Here is a 20,637-nt window from a genome sequence, read left to right as displayed (position 1 = left end):
TGTTCCTCTGTTCTTCAGCAATTCTTCTTCCGCCAAAATCGTAATCCAACTGACTTGGCAAGTTTAATCCTCGTCGCCAATTGTTCTATCCTTACTAACTTGCTAAGGATACAGACAAGTGAATACACGCGTCTTTTACATCCAAGATATTGCTATTTACAGAATACGTGCAGTCGTGCATACATCAGTATCGCATCAGCTCGACTCCCAGACAGTCACATGTGCACTGCCCAGGTGACACACTAACTAGATCTGTCATGCAATGAACGTACGTAGAGTCACTACACAACAAACTGTACATTGAGATTCTAGCAAAACCGGAATCGACTGGAGGTAAACCAACAACGCATTTCTATTATATTGTAATGAAACTGTTAGGTTGTCTATAGCAGGGGTTCTCAACCTTGCGGGCGTGAATCATCTGAATGGGGGCGCGACGAAGCGGTCACCTGAAAGAAAATTTGAAGAGCTTCTTGGAGGTATAGAACTTCAATATACAATTAAATAGTATATTCATATTGAAATGAACCCGAATATTTTCGGCTGACACTCGTCAGGGGTAATCGTCAGCAACTAGTAGAGAAAATTGGAAATTGATTGGTCAAAAATTGGAAAATGATCTCTGGCCCGTAAGTCTTCAGCCGATAACAGCAGATCTTTTGCTGGCTCAACACTTTGGTGCAAGCTCTACCTATCGCAGATATATACATTTGGTCCCTGTGATCCATCAGTACCACATCTCTCCTATAGCTGATATGTAGCGACAAAAGGCCCACTGGCTGAGGGGGGTCTGGGGTTTCGAGGTCGAGCTTTTTTTATTAGTCAAGTCGCCAATGATCCCCGTTTGTATACCCATTCTTCGGTCCCCAATATTTATAACGCTCAATGTGCTATTATTTCATTACAGATTGTTTGGGCGAGAAAAAAGGAGACTCGGGAGTTGGTGATTTGACATGGGAAATCAGTGATAACCAGAATGAGACATTTGCTTTGGCAACAGATATCAGCAGTGTTGTTTCTGCCCGTGACGATGGACATCATCGTTCTGGTCTGTTTATATTTGATTTGGTAACTAGAGTGAAACCATAACACTGCTGTCAGATGATTATACATAAAATCGTGGCACGTCAAAGGTCCAATAGCTGCAATATTATAACCCGGCAGTATTACGATGTCATGATGCATCGTCTCGCATGATGTCTGCAACTCATTATTTTACCAAATTATATGCCCGGCACGAAAACAATTTTATTCAAATATTTGAAAATGAGATTTGTTCGTGTCAAGCATGAATAGTACAATAGTAAATTACATTTCCACGATGTTTGTGGAATGTCTGTTTGCAAGGTCCTGTCAAACAATGCCTACTTGGGAATTATACATTGAATATCCCTATTATTGATGCTGCGGCCCGCGGCGTCATCAAAAACTAGGAAATTGGCCCGCGAGCACATTTGAGTGAGACCTCTGCCATAGGTGCTGAACTAAGGTATGTGTGTCAAGGCTTGAGTTGTAAAAGACGAGAAAGGTTTGAAAAACCTGAAATCGGTGCCATTATAAAACAGATTTCGTAACAACGGCATTTTGCATCGCGCAAATCATGGCCGAGGTTACGTAATACGCGTTGATAAGTGGTGTATTTAATTGTTCGCGAGCGATCAGGTGCTCGTTAGTTGACAGCACTTATGGACTCGTTGACAAGCTCATCATACGTGCAAGTTCGCTAACACGAGGAGATTGTATAATCGGCATTTACGCATGTACTTTACGTTCTGTTATCTCATTACAGATTGTTCAGGCGAGAAAAAAGGTGACTCGGGAGTTGGGGATTTGCCAGGGGAAATCAGCGATAACCAGAATGAGACATTTGCAACAGCGATAACCAGAATGAGACATTTGCAACAAATATCAGCAGCGGAGTTCCTGCCAGTGACGGTGGAGATTATCGTTCTGGTCTGTATATATTTGGTTTGGTAACTAGAGTGAAACCATAACACTGCTGTCAGATGATCTTGACATTTGGTGCCATGCGGGAAGTATTTCTTACTATCGTATCTCATCATTTGTTGGAAATTTGCTGGATTAGACATGGATTTTTAATCTACTCAGAATTGCGTCGCGGGCTGTATGTTTGACACCCCTGGGTTACACGATTACTAATCACAACTGCACCATATCTGCCTGCAATGCCATTTAATTAACCTCCATATATCGTATAAGGCTCAATGTACTGTTATCTCATTACAGATTGTTCAGGCGAGAAAAAGGGTGATTCAGATGACTTGGGGGTTGGCGATTTGCTATGGGAAATCAGCGATAACCAGAATGAAGCATTTGATTCGTCAACAGATATCAGCATCGTCGTTTCTACCCGTGATGATGGACATCATCGTTCTGGTCTGTATATATTTGACTGACCGGCATGGGAAACTTGCCAGGGTCGGTGTTTGAAAACCACTGATTTTGATTATTATTTGTTGGATTCCTTTTTAAGATGAAATGAAGTCATCAAATGGTGCTACCAGATGCAGCACCCCGCTCATAAAACCTTTTCGCAAAATACCTGATGCGGGACTTGGATGGCCGACCGAAGAATATATATGTGCTTTGCCCAAAAACCTCGAGCAGGAGCTGGAACCCTATCAAGGGAAGAATGTGACTTCTATTCCTGAAAAACTCAGACGCGATATTGTGTCTGCGCTTTTTTGGGACATGGTCAAATATACAAGGTATTACCAAAAAAGATTTTATGGAAATAAATTGTTTACTACCACTATTAATATATATTATTTGATATTGAAACAGGTACCCGGAACCCGAACAATATAAAAACGCCTGCAAAACTTTGGTCAACATGTACCCGGTTTTAAAGGATAGACTAATATTTGGAAACGGATCTGAATATGTAAGTTGTTTTTCTATGAACGAGATTTATAATTTTTTCTCAATACGATGTGTTTCAGGGTTATTGGAAAAGTCGGATAATAACAAAATTCAAAGATTATCGTCGCAGACTTGAGCATGATGCCGAGATTTTGGCTAAAAAGCGCAAATTTGGTAGAAAGAGGGAGGCCGTCAGTAGAAATGATGACGAAGAGACTATTCCTAGATGTAAAGCTCCGCGCATTAATATCAGTGTAAGTGTGAATATTATCAAAATTCATATTCGCTGGATATTTCAAAATTTGACTACTTTGCAGAAGGATTTGAGTTCTTACGCAAACACTGAAGACGAGTATGCCGTGATTTCCCATCAAAAAGCCATGAAAGAACAATTTCGTAAAAAGCATCCTGATGTTACAGTAATGGTGAAGAGGATGAAGTTGACGTTTCAATTGCGACGAAACGATATCGAGGGTGGTATGGAGACAAAGGAGGTGCTCGAAAAATATCCTATCTTGCAACACGCTACCTGGGTATGCGACATATAGCATCATAATCTCAGATCTGATGACACATCTAATGACATAACTTTTTCCAGGTCCTCGCAGAATTCAAACTAATTTTCCACACTTCTGGATGTCAGGATGATCTCTGTGAAGTCGATCTAACAAAAAGAATTTTGGACAAAGCGTACAGCTCCGCTCAATATACCATCAGCTCGAAGAATGTCCCAGAAGTCATTCAAAAGTTATCCAGTACGTCATGCTATTACTCACTTACAATATATAGCTGTTGGTTTTCAGGAACTGTGACCTCTTCAACAGCTGTACCAAGTTTTATTATTTTCCAAAATCCGTATGGTTTGCTCCGTATTGATTGGTCATCAAAATCAGATGCTCCCCGTAGTACCCGACTCCCGACTTAATTATTGTATTTTTTTTACAGAATCTCAGAATCTAGATTGGATGGTCGCAGTACCCGCCGTTTTTCACGAAAAGTATGAGCACTTCCTATTGATTGATCAGGTGCGAAGTTCATTAATGTTATTAGCATTTGAATGCATTATCAACTAACTCCTATGTAAATTACGCACCATTGGTATTTTATTGCCACAACTAACATAATTTGTTCAATGTTGGTGATAAAAAAGATTGTAACTGTCACCTGGCTGTATAATCTGCTTCGTTTATTTCAGCGATTTCCAAACTATGTGTCGCGGATTTTGAACAAAAATATTGTATAATATTGAATACAAGCCAAATGTCAAGCCAACTTGACTTGAATTCTGACTTGACTCGAGTCACTTGAGACGTAATCATTAGGGCTGGGCAAAATCGAGTACCTGAGTGATTCGATTCTGAATCACGAAATACGCTTCAAGTCGAGTCGAGAAATCGAGTATCATCCATTATGACGTCATAACATAATGTAACACGTCAAAGTTCATCAAATATCTACCGTTTTATGCCACCGCAAAAAATAAAATGCCTGTTATGCATCTCATAAATGATACTTTGGTATTTTTCGAACGAGATCGATTTCATTCCACTTGGTGACAATGTTGTGGGATAATCATGCTTTCAAAAATGTGCTGCGTCCAGTTACCTACGTAGCTTTGTACTATATTTGTCGTATGGTGCGATACCGTCAACCAAGGTTTCAAGGTTCAATAGTGAAAATTAGTATCGAAAGTATAATTCTCGTTGATAAATTAACTTCCAGTTGCGAGGTGCGTAAAATTTCAGTACTCGAAAAAATCGTCTTTTACTGCTCGACTCGAATCATTAAAATTAATACTCGATTCAGATTCGAGTACTCGAATCATTGTGCCCAGCCCTAGTAATCATACATCTTACTTCGAAAAGGCAACTTGACTTGAATTCTGACATGACTCGTGACTTGACTTGACTCAAGTCACTTGAGACGTAATCAATAATCATACACTCGAATCATTAAAATTAATACTCGATTCAGATTCGAGTACTCGAATCATTGTGCCCAGCCCTAGTAATCATACATCTTACTTCGAAAAGGCAACTTGACTTGAATTCTGACTTGACTCTAGTCGAAATGACTCGTCACTCGAAGGTAGTGGCTTGATCCCAACACTGCTGATTACTAAAAGTCTGTGCCTGTGTGGTGTGCTGTGTAGTGCCTGTGTGGTGTGCTGTGTAGATTTGTCCTAATTCTTTTTTGATATAATAACAGACACCCAAACACGGAAATGAATACCCTGTCATTTGTTTTGATACGACGAATGAAGAGTGGACAGTCGGCTTTGAAGGGCAACGCGTGACACAAATACGCAGCTTTCATCAGGCATTGGCGGTGATGATATCAATTCATTGGGTCTTCAACATGAAATTTTCACCCAAGATTAAAATATCTCTCACTTTCATGTCAATTTTTCTCGCTCGCGTGCCTAATTTAAAGGCCAGTGGTGCTGTTCGCACCAAACTTCGCGAGATTAGTGACTAATTTGCAAAAGAGTTGCCTGAAATAATGACGATGTTTAGTAATTTATGTCAACATGCGAGGCATAATGAACACTTCAATAAACATCGCAAAAACCGATATGGTATATAAGAGTGCAGCAGGAATAGGCGTTTGACAAAGATATGGGTTGGTATTGGTAACCGGAGATTGAGCGTTTGATGAAGATATTCGAGCAGGATATAGGTTGTTATGCCTTGGTTTGACTTTTGTAAAGTATATCCCAAGGTTGATATATCCGGATAGGTAAGGGTTATATCCGGATAGGGGTGGCGTAGTGGCGTGGATAGACCAGTCCACCCTACCCTTCTGATCATGGGGTGTCATTTTGAACCACCTCTAGGGGTAGGCCCAGTTTTTACAGTGTATTAGTTGTCGTGAATCTGTGAAGAAAGCCTCTTTCGAGATTGAAAATATCTGGATGGTGAGTTACATTTCGTATCGGTACTATTGTAGTAAAGAACATTTGTTCCGTTGCGTTTCCAGTACAGATCCGATTCCTGTTACTCAGTGTCGCAGCTGTACTGAACAGAATTATATGTAGCAAGTTGGAATTTTAAACGTACCGGTAGTGACGATACATTGAATTCACATAAATTGTTGTATCACCAGTACCGATACCAATCTCCAACCCAGCAAACACATAATTGCCTGGGGCTATCCAAGCAGTGTCCCAGTGTCCGGTTGGACAGACGTGGGCTAATACTTGGCTATCCACGTTGGAAAATGTCCGGTTCGGATATCCTAGGACATGCATACAGAAAATCATTTCGGATAGTCCACTAAAAGTCCCAATTCAATTTCCAATGGATATCATAATCTGACAGTGTGCGGATATTTCCATGTTGTATCAGCTAAAAAGTCAACCAGTCAAGTTCTTGCTGATAAGGGCACATATTTCATCCTTTCAAAATGTTTCAAGAGTACAGTTCGAAAGAAAATCGCACGTTTACACACCGATATTCGGGATAGTCCACTGAAAGCGCGAATCAGAATTCCAATGGATATCATATTCGGACAGTGTGAGGATAACTCCATTTTGTTTCAGCTATAAAGTGAACCTCTCATTAACTCCCGACGCTGATATGCACAAATTGCACACATTCAGTATTTCAAAATATTTCAATAGAATTTGAAGGAAAATCGTCACTGGACGTGATTCTTCATAGCGACGTCACGTAACCGGATTATGCATGCTGGCATTGAACGGTCAATATTCACTGTCGGGCCTACATTTCAAGCTTTTAAACATTGCCATTTCTGTGCCCTTTTAGCTGTCGTGTTACTGTTTGTTTCTGCGGTGAACATTCGCAATTCCGAAAGATGTTACGAACTTTTCGCGTGCGTCATGCCGTGAGATGTTTAGCGTTTTTCACTTGAATGCGTTCAATGGGTCGGCAGAAATGGCGACTGCGCACAGTGAATCTGACTTGATCGCCATATAATTTACAGGGATTATATGCTGGTATATTGAATAGTTAATGGTATACTCTATTATCGACTTCGATAATGGTACATTCTCTTTCGTACTTTTATTTCGAGCATGTAATAAACTTTACAATTTGACAATTACAATTTTTGTACCTCATAATGTTTTACCGATGTTATATAGCTAAGTGATGTTACCCCACTGAATACCACTCAACGATTGACGAGCTTTCCTCGTGCGTCGCGCCATGCCTGAAGTGAATGAGATCATTAGCCTTTTTCATCCATATGCGCAGTGGCGCATTGCGCAGCGAGCCCAGTTCACGTGATTCAAATTTTCGTCTGGGAAGTTTGAACCGTGATTCTTTGAAGTGAATTGTTGTCAGCGGCGAGAAGCATTTTCGACATTTGCTGTGTGCCACTTAGCTCGGTGATTACCTAACCATAACCACCGGTTGTAGCAGTGTAGTCAGTCAATGATAATGATACGGTTATAGTCAGAAGTGGCGTATGTGCACGACGAAAATGCGCTTGGTTATTGAATCCCTATATAGTATTAAAGAGCTATTATGACGGATGTTCGGTATAGGTAGGTAGGTAGGTTTAGAGTTGATACTGTTATAGTACGTCCTTTTATTGTGACCAAACCTGATTTCTTGATCAACATAAGGTAAGAGTTACTGTTTTGTGATTTATGACTGGAAATGGATTGAAAGGTACAGAAACATTTGACTGACCGCAAGCTATCAGAATTTTTGAATTAGACCCGTAACCCAAATTGAGTGATAGACATCCCTACTCAAGAGTCGTGGTTGATGGTATTTCAATCATGATATTAATGCTTGGCTTCCAAATTGTATTATTGAAGTACCGATATTCAATTCTACCCAGCCCTATATATATATGGTTTGAGTACTATATTGCAATACTAACTTGGATAGCTCGGCATCGGATGCGGGGAAAAGACGACGGATACGAAGATCTACCAAATATGATTCCGATTCAAGGTCTGATTCGGGTGGTCACGAGAAGATTCAAAGAAAACGCACATGTTCCACTGATACCAGTGATACTGATCTTGCTGAAGCTCAGGCGAAACAGTTCGAAAAGAAATCTCAGCATCTTGAAGAAAAATGAAGGAAGAAATCTGCCAGTAATGTCGTGATTTTACGGACAGTGCATCACCAATTTACCAAATGCAGGTTAGAGCTTAATTCCTCCATGTGGTATCAAAACAGCAAGAAATCTGCAGTTATGACCGTTTGATTTGTAAAAAATTATTTAACTCTTATATATAGTCTAGAAAGCTGAGCTGGGTACCGTATGTAAGTTATGAATTATTTGAAATTTTTTATGCTCAGCTCATGCAATGATGACTGTAGAAACTTCCAATTTGATAACTCAACATTAATGTTAGAGCAGGCGACCAGAACGAACAATTTAATTACACGGGTCTCAATCGAAAGCTACTTTCGCACTGACTCCGAAAAATGAAATTGAAATCCGGTCCGGGCACTGGAACGCCCCGGAAACCGCCCTCGAAGGGTCAAAGTCGGTATTGTTTCTATCAATGGTAACGTCGGTAGACAATGACCGTTCAATGTCTCGTACTGATTGTGACATCATTGGGCGCCCTGGCGAAGTCGCTTGCCGTGTTCCCCGTGATTCTCAGAGTATAGCGCGTCGTATCAATCGCTGTAGCGCGAATAAGTCGTAATGTGAATAGTTTGTGTATTTTATGCGTCGTCGCGCATTCAAAAATTTGGATAAATATAAATTATAGCACAAAAGCCTGAACATATACCATATCGTAGAATTTACTATCAACGCGTATTTCTTGGTACGCAACAGGCCCATCTACAAAACAGTTTGTTCCATTGGGCACAGCGGTTCATGAATTTCATTGTAATATATATTCAGCACGACTTTGCCAAGGCGCTCAATGATGTCACAATCAGTTCTAGACATTTGATTTGTCATTGTCTACTGCCGCTACCTTTGTTAGAAACAATGCCGATTTCGGATTTTAAAGGCAATTTTCGGGGGGTTTTAGTGCCCAGACCAGATTTTAATTTATATTTTCTGAATCAGTGCGAAAGTAGCTTTATATTGAGACCTGTTTTATTAAATTTTGCGCTCTGTTTGCTCTGTACCATTATTTGACTGCGTTTAATCAACCCATGCCCGTTTTTGCGTGTTTGAGGTGCCACTGACTGTTATTTATCTGTTCAGAGACGTTGTCTCAGCAAGTAGCCCTTCCTACAGAGAGTCGTCTAGGTTCATTCTGCTGGGAATTTCCTACTGGAAATGGTGAGTATCTGGTATATTTAATTGATTAGCGCTGAGTTTCCCAATAGAGTGGCAACTGATAAAGTTGGGCAGAACTGGGAAGAAAGCTCTGTGTGCACTGAGTTTATACAAGATATTATATATCGTAGGTTGAACTAGTTGTCGTCTCTATGAATTGTTAACTATAATCTTCCTGTTTAGGTGCTTGTTGCAATATTCCTACGACTGTTCCGGAAAAGGACTACGAGATTGAAGTCAGATCTGCGTTGCGCCATGCACCATCCAAAAACAGAAATCAGCAATACGAGGTAGATGCAATATTGATTGTCTAAATATATTGCGCAGAGGGGATAATGGTTATATTGCGTAACCATACTCATAGGCGCCGACTTTTATTTCTACATAGGGTGACCAGATGAAACAAGGGAGGGGTTTGAAATTTCTTCAAATTTACCAAGTTAGCATCATTTATTACGGTTAAGTACATGCATCTTCTGATGTTTCAGTATTAGCGCTAATCAATTACGTTCGTTCGCGTCTGTTCGTGACCAATTGCGCAGATTCAGGTTTATTCAATTTGACGCTGTCAGGCTTAAGCCAGTATAACATAACAATCAAATAAGTAGAGATAGCAGGTAAATCATATGATGCCTGTAGCAGACGCTATAGTTTAGGCCAGCGATGTTATCACATGCGCCAGTCCTGCTGTAGACTCGATAGTTCAGGCTGGTGACGATATCAGGCATAGCCTGGCGCACGTGATATTTCATGCCAGCGATTATAGCGTGCATGCCGACACGCTAAATGGTTTGAAATTCGATCCGCGATATGGTTGAGCTCGAGTCCGTCCAGCAATGAAGTTTATTGTATTGGAAAATGGAAGGTTCCCGTTCGAACTAATCGAATAAATTCAGAATTTACGCCACAGAAAACCTCGTGTTGCATCACTATTTGACAACGTAATTCAACGCCGTGCACTGCACAATGCGCAGTATTATTAACGAATCAAACACCGACAAGTGACATCGAGGAAATGCGAGTGTATAAACCAGACAAGAATTGGTAGCCTACAGATGATAGCAAACGAAAAAGCACGCATCCGAGGCCTACGATACGAATATTGTAGGCCTCGCCTGGCGCATCTAATCAGTAATTCACCAACTTGAATACAGCACAATGGGTCGGAACCTAGTCTGACAACACGACAAATGCATGTCGAAATCCCGGGTTACAATTTTATGGGGCGTATCAAGCATTAGTTTGTCGCCGCCTAGGAAGCTGCGTATTCAATTATTTGCGTATGTATCGGTTAATGGTAAATAGTTGGCATTTACGCGATATCACGGACTTGCTCATTGACAGCGCTGATGTCGTATCGAAATGACTAGACAATAGAGATATACGAAAATTTGAAATCGCAGACGGCGGGCGTTTCAGCATATTGAATGGGGTGCCACCCCGTAACTCGGCGCCTATGACCATGACCATACTCATATATTTACCTATGTGTCAGTTTTTTTTTCATTTTCGTGGTCGTTAATATTAGTGTGAAAAGTAGTTTATTTGCAAAGTATATCACCATTATTTGAACGTGTCTATTAGCTATTTCAATGAAGTCTACTAATTTCCAGCTAATCCGTGTCATATCTTTCATTCGTCAACTGGCGATGTCTTCATCCAAACTCTACCATAGGCCCCTGTAAAGATGGAAATGAGTGGGAAAAAGCATCCCTACATCTTAGGCATTTTTGATCATGTCGGAGTGGTGAAATTTTCCACCGTAAATACTATTATTTGAAAAATGATGGAAATTTCTAATTGGATGACCTCAGCATCTGCGAATTGAAATGAGTCAAATTTTTTGTGCAAGGTATTTTAGGTAACCTAATGATTTGCCAGCTAAGCCAATCAAATTTGAAAAAAGTTTTTTTTTAACACCCCTAGTGTCCACTGTTCCATAATGATCATAAATTTTAATATTCATGATTTGTGAGTTTATGCATAGTATGCTGTAATTTGTCAGTGTTTGAATGAATTTTGCAAGGCGTTCGGAATTGGTAGCATTTTGAAGGATCGTTTCATGTTCGCTTGTAATGATTTTCTTGATAATTATTTTAGGACAAGAATGCAGAACAAGTCCATATCCTGTCTCAGTCTTACGCAGACAAGGAAGAGGATGCAGTATAAAGTCATTTCCCTCATACCAACTTTTCACCTCGTTGCAAGTTGAACCTGTATGAAGATTGGAGATATTTCCAGCTAGAGAGATTGTTGGTTGCAAGTGTGCATTGCTTGCTGTGGAATTTTTTACAAGTTACAGTTGAATCTGCTGATTATTATTTTCATCCGCTCTAGACACGGTATATACAATCAAAAAGGGGTGAAAGTGAGCTCATCCTTGCTGCTCAAGTAAAGGTGGATCTGAAATTGTGACTACTTGAGTACTTTCCAAAAGTAGAACGAGTCGCACACTTGCAGGTTACTGCAGTTGGTAGAGGCCGCTTTCAAAATTGCACGATGTACGCGAAAAATATATAATGGCACTCCAATTATAGTGCGATTTCTAAATTGCATTCATTATTTACTACATTATAGGGGCTATCTAACTGGTTATGTCTGAAAAGTAAGTAGAAGTAGTAAAATAACATGCAGTACAAGTAGGCGAAACCTGAGTAGAAGTGCTTTGTTTGTTCTACTGCACCTTGCTCAATGTGTGACAGATCTGCGCATAGAGGATGTCGTAACGAGCAATTGACCAGAATAAAACATCCTATTTTTTTTGTATCTCTATTCGTATTACCTCTTCACCTTCAAAACTTGCCATCTTGATTCTTAAATATCAACGTCGGATATTTCCCTAGTGTGCAACGGTGCATGTCTTTTTACTGTCATTGCAGAACTTCAACCTGCCACTTTGAATTTTTCTTCCTATGGTATTCTCATATAGTGAACGTAATTTTGCAACTTGATTTGACAGTTGTTGCTTCGACTCTATGCTGTGCTTTTTTAACTGCACTGCAATTTTGAATGTCTCGTTGGCATAATGATTTTCAAAACTTGCCAACTTGTTTTTCTGATACATCTGTGTACGTGCAATGTGCATGTGTAATGCAGTGCGTGTCTTGTTTTATTCTCATAGGCAGAATTCTAGGTAATTGCTTCGACCTATCATAATTTTTCAACACTTGTCCGTGTGTCGTATTCTCTAATCCTTCCAGTGTGCATGCTTCTTGACCTTGATTGATTGACAATTGTTGCTTTGACTCAATGCTGTGCTTTACTTTGCTGCAGTTTTTATTATTGCCTATAATGATTTTCAAAACTTGCCAACCTCTTGTATTTCTGATAAGTTGTGTATGTGTGGTATTCTGTAATCCTCCCAGTGTACATACTTCGTAGTCATCATATTTTTAGCCTTCGGATTGATTAATTGATCGACTGCTTGTGATATTTTTGAGTCCACCTGTTGCTTTATTGTATGTCTTGAACTTGAGTGAGTGATTGATTTTGACGTGATTTACAGCCGTTGTTAATTTTATTCGTTGCTGCTTAGTTTTTATTGTTGACAATTTGATAATATAAGCTTTTTTGCCTGAAAATCAATCTTGTGTAAGTGTATTTGTGCGTCGCCTAACCTGTGGTAAGGAAATATGCAGGTCCAGGAGCTAGCTAGTATTCAGAGGGTTGATCAGTGGATAGTCTATGGATATCGGTCCCAACCGGACTTTGTCCCTACAGTGGCCAGGAAGTGACTCAGAAATGACTTGATGGATGGTCAGTGGTCACCCACTGGATAACACCAGGAGTCGACACGCTCGGTGCAACCGGATGGCACTAGGGTGAATCTGGGCCAAATGACAAGTTATCCGACGGATATCCACTTGCCGTAATGTGTTTGCTGGGTAATGCCTGTTAACCATCACATTAAAGATACTTTGGTGTTTTTTCAACCATACCGTTTTCATTGCACTTCTTGACAATGCTGTGGGATGATCATGACTTCAGAAATATATTATTTCCGGTATTGTTCGTAGCTTTGTACTATATCTGGTATGCTGCGACACGGCCAATCAAGGTTTCAAGGCTTCCTCAGTGGAAAATAGTATCAAAACTATAATTCTCGTTAGTAAATTAACTTTCAATATAATTTAGCGTATAATTTTAGTACTCGAAAAATCATCTTTTACTACTCGACTCGAATCATTAGAATTACTACTCGATTCCGATTCGAGTACTCGGATCATTGTGCCCAACCCTAGTCATTCATATTGAACCAATGAACGAAAATAGAATTAAATATGCACGCAAGGAGGCGCTTTATTGCTCACATATAAGTGGAACTGCTAAACCTCGGTTCATAGTTACCAGCCAAGATAGTGAATAGATACGAATTGATAAGATGCAATACATTACGCAATTACAAATTGATATGATACAATTCCAGCCTGCGCCAATGGTTGAGGACTATATAAAGTATATTCGAATTCAGTTTCAATAAAACGATAGCTTTGGTTAAGGGAAAAACAGAGAACAGAATTTACTTCACTATACTAGTTTATGACAACGTGAGCTGTAGGCTTCGATCACTTCGTTTGCGGTCAATTTATTTGTGAGAGAACAATGGAGGCTCAGTATAACGCACGATCATTAAATGATTGGTCGCTGTCACGGGTTACACCATCGTTTGGCGAACAATCAGAACATATGTAAGATACAGTGATTTTGATCGACACCGATTACTTGATGATTTGAAATTGACTGGTGAATTTGGCTTCGAGTCACGATTCAATCCACAAGTCAAGTCATTTTAGCAAAGTGACTCGATTCAAGTCAAGTCATACGAAAAAAGTGACTCGAGTCTGATTCGAGTCATCCCAACAATGATGCCTAACTGGCTATGATTCATTATTTTGCCAAATTATGCCAAGCAAAAAAATATTTTTTAATAAAATATTTGAAAATATAACTTTTTCGCGGAAAACGTGAATATTACAATAGTGAATCACATTTTCACAATGTGTATGGAATGCCAGTCTGCAAGGTCCGTCAAAAAGGCCTATACTTGGAAATACATATTGTACCTCTATTTGATACTGCCGCCCGCCGCGTCATCAGAAACTACGAAATTGGCCCGCGAGCAAGTTTGAGTTTGAGACCAGTGGTCAAGACGATGATACTCTTGCTGCTCTTATGTTTTGGGTCAATATTACAAGGAATAAATGTTGTTTGTGTAGCTTGTATGTGTATTACTACTTTTCTAATCCCGGGAAATCCCGATCCCGGGATTTCATATTTGATCCCGAAGTCCTAACCCTGTCCGCGTTGCCTTGATCCTATTCTTCCCGCCAAGGCACAGACATGTTTTATAAACCAGATCTTGTCTGTATTTCAATTCAATAGCAGGAATAGTTGTAACAAACTTGTCCCGGAAAGAAGATCTCTCTGTATCTCGACTGAAATCAAAATGTCGTTTTACGCATTTTATATGACTGTCTATCTGTATTTGACCGGTATTTTGAATGTATGCTCGTGGTGGATTTTAGTATAACTAACACGATAATGAAAATATATCGTCAAATTGTGATGTCTTGCAACATAAGGTTAATATATCTGCCAGAAAGCAACAATGGTTCAGGTAGCGATAGGGTCACTGGCGGTTGTAAGCTGCAGCAGCGAGAGGGTTAATGCACGGCACAAAATGGTTAATGAGTATGCGGCTGAAGTGCGAAAATTGTATATTTTGAAGCATAATTTTGACATCGAATGCGCATGATACGCCAGGCGATCTCTTCCCATTTTGTTGACTGGTAGGAAGGAAAGGACGTTGTTTATTTTTGTCCTTGATGTTTTTGCGGCATATACACCGATTCATGATACACACACACACGATCTGTGCATACGCATACCATTGAGTTCATGATGTGCATATGCCGCTGGACAAGGAAGGTGTTTTATTAGTCTTGCACCACCCCTCCATGCTATCCCATTAATTCATGAGCGCCAAGCAGGGAAGTCATGGATACCAGTGTTGCTAATCAGGTCTTTGGTGTGACTCTGCCGGGGATCTAACCCACGACCTACCGATCAAGAAGCCGGACGCTTCACCATTACGCTATCTTGTCGGGTTTACTGGGTTTATTATTGTCGGAGCTTGTGGTCCGTCGTATACGTTGCGCATGATTTCGTCGGGTGTAGCGTCGATAGCCATTTGCAGGTCTGTATATATTGTTCCAGCTGTTGTATTCTATTTGCTAATCCATTTACGTTAATCGACGCTGGTTTCAATAGATTCGTCATCGATTCTGTTTGGAGAATTGTTGCGTTTGTTCTTCTCATTATTACTCGGCATTTTTGCTTGGCTGCTTGCAGTTCCTCTGGTTGTCACTCTATCGCTGTGTCGATGTTTCACCGTCACATCACAGCTCTTTGTCTGTTTATGAGGTTTCGTATCCGACGGCTTTTTGCTGGCTAGCTTTTGGGCCGTCTGTGTTTCTTTTTGTTTATCAGTATTGTAGCTTGCGCTGGCTCGGTTTCTTCCTGTGTTGTGTCTGCATTTTCGAATGCGGCGTCAGTTGAGGAGTATGTTTTGATAATTGCCTGGCTGGTCTGCCTTGTTCCATTCCTCTTCACGTCGTCATTCCGGGTTGTTTTCTGGTCAACCATATTTACTGTTTCATTGTTGGCTATTTCAGCATTTTCAGGCTCGGTCATATGTCCGGGTTTGTCTTGTCGAAGTTTGGACTTGCATTCTTCTGCACGATGACCCAGTCGTTTGCACATCGTGCATTCCAATTTTTCACTCGGACATTCCCCTACAATATGTCCCATCAGATTGCAGCTGTAACATCGCTTCTGATAAGCGTCTTCAGCTGTTCTGATAAGGCATCTATAGCCACCAACTTTTAGATGGCAGGGCATGCTTTTCTTTTCAGAATTCTTCCACCCAGATGTTAGTGAAACCATTGTACCAGTTGGTGTTTCTTCTGAAGACTCTGGTCTGGTTGATAACCGTCCTGAAACCATATTCACTCAATTGTTCGGCTATATCCTCCTATTTAGATTCGCATGGTATTCCTTCACCAATGAGATGTGTCGTTGGACGTCATTGGAGTTCGAAAGTTATGTCACGGAATTTCGCTTCATTAGGGTTTCATCTCATCTGGTGGTACAATTCATCTCTTAAATTCTTTCCATTGGTTTCTGTGATCAAATTCATAATCCATATTTTATCAGTGTTTCCTGATTGGTTTTTCTCTGTACTGTTGTATTCTCTGCTCTTTCCGTTGCTGTTGCATATGATACCTGTGTAGCATTTCTTTGTGCATCGGTATCGTCAGCGTTGTACGTCCCCATGGCCGTCGCCATTGTTAATCGGATAGTTCCTTAATTGTTACGTCGTATGTCCAGCTATCCATTATATCCAGAGGTGGTCAAAGTAGTCAAGAAAACTACTCAAGTAGAAGTAGAAGTAGCGACGAGAAAATCTACTCAAGTACGAGTAAAGGTACTTCTTCCATAAGCAACCTAAAACTACTTGAAGTAGAAGTAGAATTGACTGACTTTAAATCTACTGAAGTAAGTAAGTAGTTGTGAAAACGATCGTCATTCGTTCGCATGGGTTGTCAAAAGATGCAAATTGAGCTATGCGAAAGGTGTCGAGCTTGATCCGTATTGATGCATACCAGGAGGTATTCAATGTTCGACAGCATAAGCCTTCGTCCGCATCACGGGATGAAAATGGTAGTATTGATATGGAAATGCGATACTAATCCTCTGTTTAATCGAACAGCACGTTTTAGAAAATATCATGGTATGGCGCACTTCCCCGTATTATAAGGCCCGTAGTTTAGTCGAAGAGCAATTCGGAGAAGTTGTATAGGATAAGGTGTAAACACTGCGCGATTAGTAAACGTGAATAAACAATATGGTAGATCGTAAAAATGACATATTGTGTAGCTTTATTTCCGGAAATTAAAGGCATTACTACACTCGCTTTTATACTTCAACATGTTGTAATCCAGACAAAACAACTGATATTAATTAGAACTCAAAGTATATGATACTGGGAATTGAAATTGAAATATAAATACTACTTTTAAAAGCGAAATGTGTATTTCATGTCTTTAGTCCAGAAAGTTTCAAAGGTGGTATGCTAAAACAGCTCTAAAACTGAAAAAAAGTCAGATTCCAACTTTTCGAATTAGGACACGCCATGGGCTGCTAGATTACGATATGATAAGTAAATGCTAGATTGCGAAACATCAGTTTCCAACGTTATGATGAGCCATATATAATGTGATGAAATATTTCATACGGGTGAAGGGCTACAATGCGGTGTGAACGGAACAACGCCAACCCGCTACCTAAATTATATTCACCGAAACTTTTGTGAAATCATACTGGTTACTCCGTATCCACTGAGCGCGAAGCGCGACGAAAATTCTGGGCTTTACTCAAATTTTATGAAAATTAAATGTTGATACTCCTTGAAAACATTCCCAAAATTCCTCACGCCATCTTCCTGATTGGAGGATTAAACTACTTCTACTTGGCAAACTGAGAATAGCGAAAAGTAAGTAAGTAGATCACAAAAAATTATGAAGTAGAAGTAGAAGTAGCGAAAATAAGATCTACTTGAGTAAGTACCAGAAGTAGAGGAAAACTACTTGAGTAATTCGAAAAAGTAGAAATACTTCGTTACTGACCACCTCTGAGTATATCCAATATCAATACCTAGTATGTCCAGTATATATCGAATATTCAGTAATATCCCGTCCCCTTCCGTACTAAACGGAGCCAAAAGCTAGTTATCTTCCTCAGCGTCGGAAACACGTCCGCACCGCTAGACGGCCTCCAGAACCCCAGCATTTACCCAGCAGTAGGCTACACCATCCTTTATTATGACTTGGAGCGATTTAGGTATTACGTTTCCGCATGTTTCCGTGTAGAATCGTACCATTTACATTTTTAGGCGAATATTTAAAACATCTGTTTTATTGTATTCTTTTGAGCCATAATATTAGATTGTGATGTCATAGTGGATTATCATTGACAAATTGTAAATATAGCTTCTTTGACGAAATATCTACGTACTATAGTTGTTGAACCGAGTATTTTGAGAGTTCCAACTTCCCATACCGTATACGTCGGCTATATATGGTGGTAATTGTCCGTAGGCACTTACAAAATATTTTTTCGAAAGTATTTTCACAATGATGGCATACTTTTACAACTTGAAAACAGACAATTTATTTTAAAGGCTTTTGTTTAAAACACATTGGTTGAAACATGTTTCAAATGCAACCCTTGACGTAAGTATACTATCGACAAACGCGACGACACTGAGCAACGGGAGTGAATCTGGCCGTGCTCGATTTTAGGGAATCAAATAACCCTTATAACTGCTTTGCCCGAGTATGCATATTGGATACGCTGTAGACATGATTTTTTTCGGGTGTTTTTTGGATGACTGGAGTTGATGTTCCGAGCTATTTCTGATATCCGTACACTTCTGAGCGAATGACTATGTCGATTGTCTTTGGCACACGATGAATTATTCACCGACAAAAACTTTTTAATATGTAAACTTTAATTATGAATGGATATAGTGTAAGCATATACGTTTATATTACTCGTAAGAGCTTGGTTCATGTTTAAATTGTATATTATGGATGTGTATACCCTCTATAGAGGATTTTTGTCATCTCAGCACGTTGTCGCGTCTATATGTATATTGAGAAATTTCGTCGTTGGTTTGGTACAGAAGCATTGATGTTTTGGAATATGCAGGTTGCTCTAACAAAGCGTGACATTTGGTTACCGTAAATGCGAAGTGATACAGAGAAATAATCAAGCTCGCGAAGAAACCCTTTTACCAACACCGCGATAGCAATTGCAAGCTCAGTTGCGCGTCACATCGGTTTAAAATGCACAGGATGCTCTGTTCACAGCGGTGTAACGCAATCTACGAGTTTGGCGCAGTTTAAGTGACAATATATGTTACGAACAAGCATCCTGATTCAGAAACGGCTTAGTTGGTAGAGTTCATGCAAGAGCTCGTGCAATATTGGATAACTTATGCTGCTGGTATGAGCATAGATTCAAGAAGGCATTTAATAGTATGTTATTAAAATAAAGGGACGTGATGGTACTGTGTAACGTGTAATATACAAATTCATATCAGCAAAGATAACATTGAATTGTATGGTTTCGCAGAAGTTATTTCTTCAATGGAATCTTTGACTGGCAACTTCCCTCATTACTATGTGATGTCAGTCTTTATTTCAAAAACCTGTGCGAAAATTTATCATCAGAAAGTAGCGTATCCCAGCTTATTTGCCACTCAGATAACGTGCCATACACCTTGCTTGCGGTGTTTGTCAGATAAGATTGTTATAATTATTTGGCGGTAATGGTATGTGATATATGGTATATGTGAGTTTACGACTCGTGTAAATTAAGTCACAATTACGTGGCAATGTCGGCTTACTCCTTACAGAGAATATTGCATCAATATGTTTCATCAGTCGTCTGAAATAATATGACGATACTTGCCTCATCAATGAAATGCACATTGCATTGACGCTAGTTTTTTTGCGGACAGTACAACATGTTGCTGAACAAACACAAATCGTAAATAATGTTAACCGTAACAATGACTTATCAATTTTTTTTTGAAACCAACCGATTGGATTTCGTTGCGGAATTTTGCATTGGTCACACGCATAAAGCAACGTTGCGCGATGGCTCTGCTATGAAATGACTGCCTCTAACAGATTTTTCCGGAAGCAACTACAATTTGAGTCACGCGCAGAAGCGGTTATGTATGAAATTTTCAGCACGTCATACTAGAAGCAATACTAAGCGTTGAACCGAATCCTTTAGGCAGTGGATGGCGCATCAATGATGTAGAGTCACGAAGTGACGCCCCACAAGCAATTAACTAACTCATTTTACTTCCAACTTTTATCCCGAGTTGAGTGATAGATATGCATTCCTTGGTTTATTTTACAGTATGATGTAGTCTTTCGGATTTGCTAAATGGAATAGCTGTATTGCAATAATGCCTTGTAGATGTTTGGGCATGTTGAAGCTTTCCGCGCGGTCGTACATTATATTGTGGCCCGCGGCCAAATTCTTCCGCAATCCCACTACTTGCTTACGTCAAATTTCCGTTACTGTTGGTCATTTTTTAGCGTGCGTGTGTGTATATCGTGCGATAATGGATCTTACACGTATGTTCGTCAACACGGGAAGGTTTGCATTACCGGCATTTACGCATTAACTCAAGCCTAATGAATTTAAAACTCGGTAAATTTGAAAAAGTCCAAACCCTCGTTTGTATACAATACGTTTTAACAGAGACGCGCAACGTAGGTCCACGAAGGAATTTTGAGAGGCCCGCATGCAGTTTTCTGTCTTACTTGATAGTATGGTCACAGTCTGCCGCAATTCTCCGCTATACTTAATTGCCTACTACGTCAGATTTTAGTAACTGTAGGTTATTCTTTCTTTCTTTTTTTCTAACGCAAATAATTGGTGATT

At 39.8% G+C, this 20,637-nt stretch overlaps 1 protein-coding gene across 1 annotated transcript; it reads left to right on the top strand.

Annotated features, from left to right (window-relative positions):
• Positions 1 to 1,896: 1,896 nt before the first annotated feature.
• LOC145435653 (sterile alpha motif domain-containing protein 3-like) lies at positions 1,897 to 12,696 on the top strand. The gene is made up of 10 exons (XM_080312947.1): positions 1,897 to 2,397; positions 2,495 to 2,729; positions 2,806 to 2,905; positions 2,964 to 3,137; positions 3,201 to 3,416; positions 3,482 to 3,638; positions 3,829 to 3,908; positions 5,092 to 9,114; positions 9,295 to 9,401; positions 11,212 to 12,696. The coding sequence occupies exons 1-8, from the start codon at positions 2,226 to 2,228 to the stop codon at positions 5,359 to 5,361; spliced, it is 1,404 nt and encodes a 467-aa protein (XP_080169073.1). The 5' UTR covers positions 1,897 to 2,225; the 3' UTR covers positions 5,362 to 9,114; positions 9,295 to 9,401; positions 11,212 to 12,696.
• Positions 12,697 to 20,637: the final 7,941 nt, after the last annotated feature.

Source organism: Botryllus schlosseri, chromosome 3 (genome assembly GCF_051294905.1).
Source record: "Botryllus schlosseri isolate E-star chromosome 3, Bs_hap1, whole genome shotgun sequence".
In the NCBI taxonomy this organism is placed as follows: Eukaryota; Metazoa; Chordata; class Ascidiacea; order Stolidobranchia; family Styelidae; genus Botryllus; species Botryllus schlosseri.
This window is presented reverse-complemented; position numbering and strand designations above follow the sequence as displayed.

What these genes read in the sequence shown, in the direction of transcription:
- LOC145435653 (XM_080312947.1), top strand. Translation starts at nt 2,226, where the DNA reads ATGTACTGTTATCTCATTACAGATTGTTCAGGCGAGAAAAAGGGTGAT. An exon ending in TTGGAAACGGATCTGAATAT is followed by an intron (nt 2,906 to 2,963) that starts GTAAGTTGTTTT and finishes GATGTGTTTCAG; the next exon opens with GGTTATTGGAAAAGTCGGAT. An exon ending in ACTTCCTATTGATTGATCAG is followed by an intron (nt 3,909 to 5,091) that starts GTGCGAAGTTCA and finishes ATATAATAACAG; the next exon opens with ACACCCAAACACGGAAATGA.